Source organism: Oncorhynchus mykiss, chromosome 5 (genome assembly GCF_013265735.2).
Source record: "Oncorhynchus mykiss isolate Arlee chromosome 5, USDA_OmykA_1.1, whole genome shotgun sequence".
NCBI lineage: Eukaryota > Metazoa > Chordata > Actinopteri > Salmoniformes > Salmonidae > Oncorhynchus > Oncorhynchus mykiss.
This window is the reverse complement of record NC_048569.1, coordinates 29,133,546-29,140,650: the sequence shown is the minus strand read 5'-3', so window position 1 is coordinate 29,140,650 and position 7,105 is coordinate 29,133,546. Positions and strand designations below refer to the sequence as shown.

At 39.4% G+C, this 7,105-nt stretch overlaps 1 protein-coding gene across 1 annotated transcript; it reads right to left on the bottom strand.

Annotated features, from left to right (window-relative positions):
* Positions 1 to 5,167: 5,167 nt before the first annotated feature.
* tmem141 (transmembrane protein 141) lies at positions 5,168 to 6,807 on the bottom strand. Its single transcript, XM_021602378.2, has 5 exons — positions 6,620 to 6,807; positions 6,281 to 6,347; positions 6,080 to 6,163; positions 5,820 to 5,927; positions 5,168 to 5,660 (listed from the first exon to the last, which is right to left on the bottom strand). Exons 1-5 carry the CDS (start codon positions 6,671 to 6,673, stop codon positions 5,593 to 5,595), a joined length of 381 nt encoding a protein of 126 aa, XP_021458053.1. The 5' UTR covers positions 6,674 to 6,807; the 3' UTR covers positions 5,168 to 5,592.
* Positions 6,808 to 7,105: the final 298 nt, after the last annotated feature.

The following is a 7,105-nucleotide window of genomic DNA, read 5'->3' as shown; positions in this document are numbered from 1 at the left end:
GGCTTTGTAAGCTTTATAGGACCAAACATATCGTAATGTATCTTTAGAAAAAATGTTCTTATAGCTAACACAAGTCACAGCTATCTCGTCTTTCCTCCATGTAGATACATCATTAGAGAAGAGCAGTCACTTCCATTTCATCCTCAAGCCTCGCTTGCTCAGACTTGAATTCTTCTCTCATCCCTTGAGGACAACTTTTAATTTGATGTAATTTAAGTTTCACTCTGTCACAGGGAATGCTGCAACTTATATAGGCTACATTTATGATGTATCCCTGTTTCTCTCCTCTCCTCTCACTGTAAACCAACCAACACAGTACTAGTCATTATTGATAACATATTGATTTTTGGAACAGAATCACTGAATGCCTGAGGGTGAGATCAAATTGATTGTCATAGTAAAGGATCTGACAATTGCATACAGTAGAAAGTCCTACACACAGTGGCTTTGGTCATTAATGGAGGGAATTATCCTAACAGTAAACCCACTTTGGCTACTCCACCGGGGTCAGCTAGTGCACGCTCCTATGTAGTAGCATAGCCAGAGAAAAAGATGGTGTGTGTGCGTGCGTGTGCATGCTCATGTGTGTGTGTGCACGTGACAGAGAGAGATAGACTGCACTGCCAATGTGAGTGGTGTTCTTTTACTGATCGGCAGGTTCAGAGTCAGACAATTTAATCCTCAATTCTCTACCAGCCTCCCTCCCCTCCTTTTCCTTTCACCCTGTCTCTCTCTCCCTGTCACGCACATTCACCGCCACAGTCACACAAACACATAAGCCTGCGTGCACATGCACATGCACGCACACACACACCCACACTACAGTGCCCACAGTTCATGAGTGGAAGCTAAACCATGAGTGCACTGAGGGAATTATCCCTGACCCTGCTATTGTTTATCTTACTTATTAGAACCATAGGTTTACCCTCACCCCACTGGCCAACTCACACGCACACACATTATATATCATTTTTACTTGTGCTTTGTATCTCTGTCTCTCCCTTCAGCAATATCACTGTGCATGTGGCAAACCATTTGAGAGCTGGGTCACTGCATTATTTTCGGGAAGTGCTTCAAATCTTAGACTTTTATCCTAAGTTGAGTCATAATGGAAGACAGAGAAGAAGTGGAAGTACATTTAAGCGATGGAGGCTGTAAGCTTTATAGTCTTTCTCTCATTTAGCCTTCAGATTAGACTGTGAATGTCTATTCCCAAATAATGAAACCAATCCAATCCTCATCTATGACAAGGATTGCCTAGTGGTTAGAGCGTTGGGTCAGTAACCCGAAAGGTTGCTGGATCAAATCCCTGAGCTGACAAGGTAAAAATCTGTCAATCTGCCCCTGAGCAAGGCAGTTAACCCACTGTTCCCTGGGTGTTTAAGATGTGGATGTCGATTAAGGCAGCCCCCCACACATCTCTGATTTAGAGGGGTTGGGTTAAATGCGGAAGACACATTTCAGTTAAAGGCATTCAGTTGTACAACTGACTAGGTATCCCCCATTTCCAAGCCTTCATTCTGTTCCTGCTTTTCTGGTGTTTCTGGGTTTATTAAGAGGGTTTATTTAAGCACTTCTCTGGGTGCCTAAGGGAATGAACTTTGGTCACCTAGTTTCTCCAGATGGTTATGTGTAAAAAGACTCTATTGTTTCACAGGCCTCCATTAAGAGAGAAAAACACATATTTGCACAAATTTGAAAAGGAAACTAGTTCAGCTATGCAAATGGTGCCACAGTAGGGTTTAAGATACAATACAATCTCATCGTGTTCTATTTACACACATACTGATTTTTACCACACATGAAGCTGATCCTATGTTTTTTATAACAATAATGATGCAAAGGACTGATATCTTAGCCAAATTCTTCAGACTCCTATAAATACATGCAGTATGTATTTATAGATTGTAATGCATGTCTTGCTCTAGTCTAAGCCATCTATCAAATTCATCATGTGACAGGCGGCTTATGAAGAATGTGTTCTTGTTCTTGGAAGCATTGTTAATCAGTGTATATACCAAACTACATAGTAATGACACACTGTGCCTCTAGTATGTATGAAGACAGAAATATCAGACCAATTCCAATATGCCTGTTAGCACTAGTTTCAAGTCTGATTTTGAATGGCCTTGAGAAAAGGAGCTTGAACCATACTGCATCTTCATGTTTTACCCAGCATCAAGATATTTTGAATCCTTACAAACTCTGCTCTAGAGAAGGCTAGTAACAGTGACTAAAGTTCAGGGCAGGGTACTGGGTGAAGGCCATCTAGTGAAACTATTTAACAGTCTGACAGCCTGGAGATAGAGAATGTTTGTCTCACAGTCCCAGCTTTGATTCACCTGTACTGTCTCCGCGTTGTAGATGGTAGCGAGATGAACAGGCTGTGGCTCGGGTGGCTGAGATCCTTGACAATCTTCAAATCAAATACAATTTTATTGGTCACTTACACGTGTTTAGCAGATGTTATTGCGGGTGTAGTAAAGTGCTTGTAAAAGTGTATACCTATAGAAAGGGAGGAGCAAAATGGTGTTGTGGCAACTACTACACCGGATCAAGCTTGGTGTTATCGTTTTTGGATTATCAGCTAATGCATTGTGTGGGACGTACACATTGTCTTGAATGTCCTGAAAAGTCATTCAGTCAATAGTCAATAGAATGAGTTAAGCTGGTCATTTGGGACAAGAGAAGATTAAGACACACATAAGACTATATGCCGTTACTGCAATGAGACAGGACATGAGGTAGAATACACTGACTTGAAGTGTCAAATGGTCATAGTTTCACGCTCTCATGCCTCTTCTTCAACCAAATGAGCAAATCAGCACGAGAGGTGTGAGTGGCTTTACATATACGTGACCCAGCTAATGGTGGCATGTCTAAATAATGGTGACCAAAGCCCCCTCTCCAGACTCACATCATTTACTATAATATATATATATATATATATATATATATATATATATATATATATATATATATATATATATATATATATATACTGTAAGTGACAAAGGCAAACATGATCTGTTTAATGGATGTTTCAGAGGGAAATCCTGTACGTCGTTAACACTAATGCTTATCACTAACAGGAAATCAACACATTGTGCTAATCTGTTTTAGCCTAATAATTTTAAACTGCTTCAGTTCAATGAACATTATGTCATGTATCATTACAGACATCTTCACATTAGCGTACCCTCGTGTGGACTTCCCTCCCCTCCGGTCATCACTTCTTTGCCATCTCTCATCAACGCAAATTCCATTGACTTTAAATTGAACAGAATTAGGCAAATCATGCAAAGTACTCACAAATGTGTTAATAAAAAAAATCCACTAAGTATTTAAAGCTATAATCATAAAACATCCTAAATAAATTGATGTAGTATTAGCCTACATAAAGTGTGAGACACATTCACCAAGTGGATGAATACAGACAGTACAGTCCTTACAATGAGAAACAAAGCATTATACCTAGTGATATACGGTATGTACTGTATGTTATGCTGCTAGTATAACCTTTCCCAAACTGTGTTAAATGCACAAGAATTCTACAAAACCTCAATGATCCATACTAACCACTAGTGGCACTTTAGGAAACTATTGGTTTGTTTCAGCCGTACAGCATGCCAACCAAGGCATAAAAAATAATACTGGATCATGAGCTTAAAATTTGAATCCCCCCAAAAAGTGAAAACAAATTTGTGGAATGCTGTCAAAATGCAACATTTGCCCTCGTATCCTGCTCCAGGGATTTTTCTGCCATTGTAATCCTTGGGCGGGCCCACCTAAGCGTTTTTTCGGGTCACCTAAGTGCAAACAGTGTAAAAAAAATAAAACTAAGTGTAAACTTAAACGACTAAAACCAGATATAAAGTATGTTGAAAAGATAATGGACCTTTTAATAATATAATCTCTGGGAACTAACAATCACCAAAATAAAAACTAGACTGCAGGGAGAAAGGAAAATTCCCAAAACAATTTAGCAGTATTCATGTCTTTATTGTTTGAGCAAAAGAAACTACCTTTAAAACTACAAAACAAATCCTCAGCTCCATGGCAGAATATGTAGAATCGTGGGAAATTAGCATTAAACCTCTTAAGGATTAGCCCCTTTTTTTCAATTTTCATCTAAAATGACATATCCAAATCTAACTACATGTAGCTCAGGCCCTGAAGCAAGGATATGCATATTATTGGTACCATTTGAAAGGAAACACTTTGAAGTTTATGGAAATGTGAAAGGAATGTAGTAGAATATAACACTATAGATCTGGTAAAAGATAATACATCATCTTTGAAATGCAAGAGAAAGGCCATAATGTATTATTCCTGCCCAGGTGCAATTTAGATTTTGGCCACTAGATGGCATCAGCGTATGTGCAACATTTTAGATGAACCATTGAATGAACTATTGAATGAACCATTGAATTTCTGTTCAAAATTTTAAATCAAAATGCCCAAATGTGCCTAATTTGTTTATTAATAACTTTTCATGTTCAAAATTGTGCACTCTCCTCAAACAATAGCATGGTATTCTTTCACTGTAATAGCTACTGAAAATTGGACAGTGCAGTTAGATTAACAAGAATTGAAGCTTTCTGACAATATCAGATATGTCTATGTCCTGGGAAATGTTGCTTACAACCTCATGCTAATCGATTTAGCCTACGTTAGCTCTACCCTCCCGTGGAAGGGACACCGAATCCGAAGAAGTTTTAAAATGCAACATTTTCTCTCAGCTGCATTACAAAAGGCACCCGGCTCACTAGAGAGTGATGAGCCAAGTAAAGCCCGCCCTGGCCAAACCCTCCCCTAACCCAGACGACGCTAAGCCAATGACACAGCCTGGGATTGAACCCGGGTCTGTAGTGATGCCTCAAGCACTGCGATGCACTGCCTTAGACCGCTGCACCACTCAGGAAGCCCTAGATAAATAGCTTTAGACTCATCTCCAAGATGGGAGCCTCTAAAATGTGTTATAAAATGTAGCCACACTCTTTGCCACACCCCCTACCAACCACCCTTTTTGATCCAGAAAAAACCCTGCGCTCCAAATCCAAATCTCACAGCCTATTGGTCTGGAAATCTGACCCTTACTCATGTGTCAACAGTGGTTAACCTTTGAGGAGATAAAAGCTTAATGATAGACATGATTTCTATTCCATTAAACCCAGTAAATCAAATCAAATTTTATTTATCACATGCGCCGAATACAACAGGAAGTATTTACAGGATGTGATCAAACGGACATTGTTTATTCAACCCTCAAGCCCACTCTATAACATATAATGTTTTTCCCTTACCTTTTCCATATATTAAATAAACTATGTACTATATAGTACTCATCTGGACACAAGTCAGGGTGGCCCAATCTGACAAAATGCCATGATCAACTTACAAGGTTCTCTGATCTATATAAAGGGTGCAATCACTGAACCCACGTGAAACTAAGTCCAGCATGGCAGAACATTGTCCAATGGTGACGCAGTTGAACCATAATACCTAAATAAATGTGTTTATTGATAGGGTTGAGTGGGTGAGATGTGAAGCAGAGGACTGGGGTTGCCTGTACATGAGTATGTCCTGTGGTCATTCCATCACATCTCCATATGGGGTCTTCTTAGGCCCAGCTGGTTCCTCAGGGGCAGGCTCTGCTACTGCAATACAGACAGACACATAGAGATGTCAGAGACCTGAGAGCTGAATAAACCGCTGACCTAATGTCTACCCCTCTTATTTCTTCACAACCGGCATTGAGATTTAGTCCACGTAGTATAGAATGGCATAGAATAGAGTAGAACCACAGCTATACTCACTGAGTGGTGTTCGGTCTGGTACTTTCCCTGTCTCTATTAGCATCCATAGGTCAGTGCACTTCATTGTCTCCCAGCGTGTCACTGCATAGCTGCCCACTGATGAAGCCGCTGAAGGGGAATAGAGAGGGCAATGAAAGGAACAAGGTGAGACAAAGAGGTAGACATGATTGACGTTTAGACAATCATTCTAAACTCTATATTACTGCAAGTTATAGCTAAACATCACATTCTGTAATTTGAGTACACAGGCACACTCTCACCTGTTGAAATCAGCAGGTTCCACTGCAAAGGATATGGAAGCCTCTTCTGAATAACTTTTTGTATGAGAAATAATCCACTTGTCCCTACAATAGAGTACAGGAAATGTTAGGATACATGAAAGAGGCTCCACGATGCATTCATGCATAAATAAATTGCTATTATATGAAGTGAAAATAAAGCATTGGGAGAGTGTCACTCACCCAATATAAAGGTCGCTGTCCCTTTCATGAAGGCATGAGACTGACAGGCAGCATACTGCTGTAAACCCTGAGAGAGAAGAAAGATCGCAAATGGGTTGAATACAAAATGCAATCATCATGAGAGATTATTTTATGTTCAATATGTGTCCCAGGTTAGGTAGCTCTGGTAAGAAATCTGAGAACACAACTAGCAAGGAAGGCTGTAAAACCTAGCAAATGTATATAATCGTGTTTAAAACGTCAAAACACAAAGCACGTGTAATCTACAGTTGAGCTACAGCAACCATTCAGCAGTGTCTTGCGTAAAAGGTTGAAGCAGTAAAAAGAGAAAGGACCAACCGGATGTTTTGCTGCAAGCGCATCGTCCACTTTTGTGAGTCCAAGGTTGACCATTTCGTAAATAAACACTTGAATTAAGTTGACGTATTTATTATACCACTAAAATATCCAACATATACAAGCCAATGTGTACATAACTGTTATGAAACTTGCAACTTCCGCATAGAGTAAAACAAATCCCGAAGGGTATACTTTTATGAAGGTTTCTGTGATACTAAAATGACTCACGACGCCTCGTGGTGTGGGGGCGTCAGTGCAGCTCTTAACTAATGAGGCATAAAGTGTGCATTACTGTATTCACTTTTATGGGTAGATAAATCATATTGGTATAGTTTGTTTTCTGCTGTGTAAAGATTTGTAATTTATATATTATGCAAAAGTTTAAGATTTAGCATACAAAAAAATGAAAAGACCCATAATCAAAACTACAATAGAACATGCTTGTCACAGTCTTGATTATTTTATTCTCTGAACATGTAAGATTTT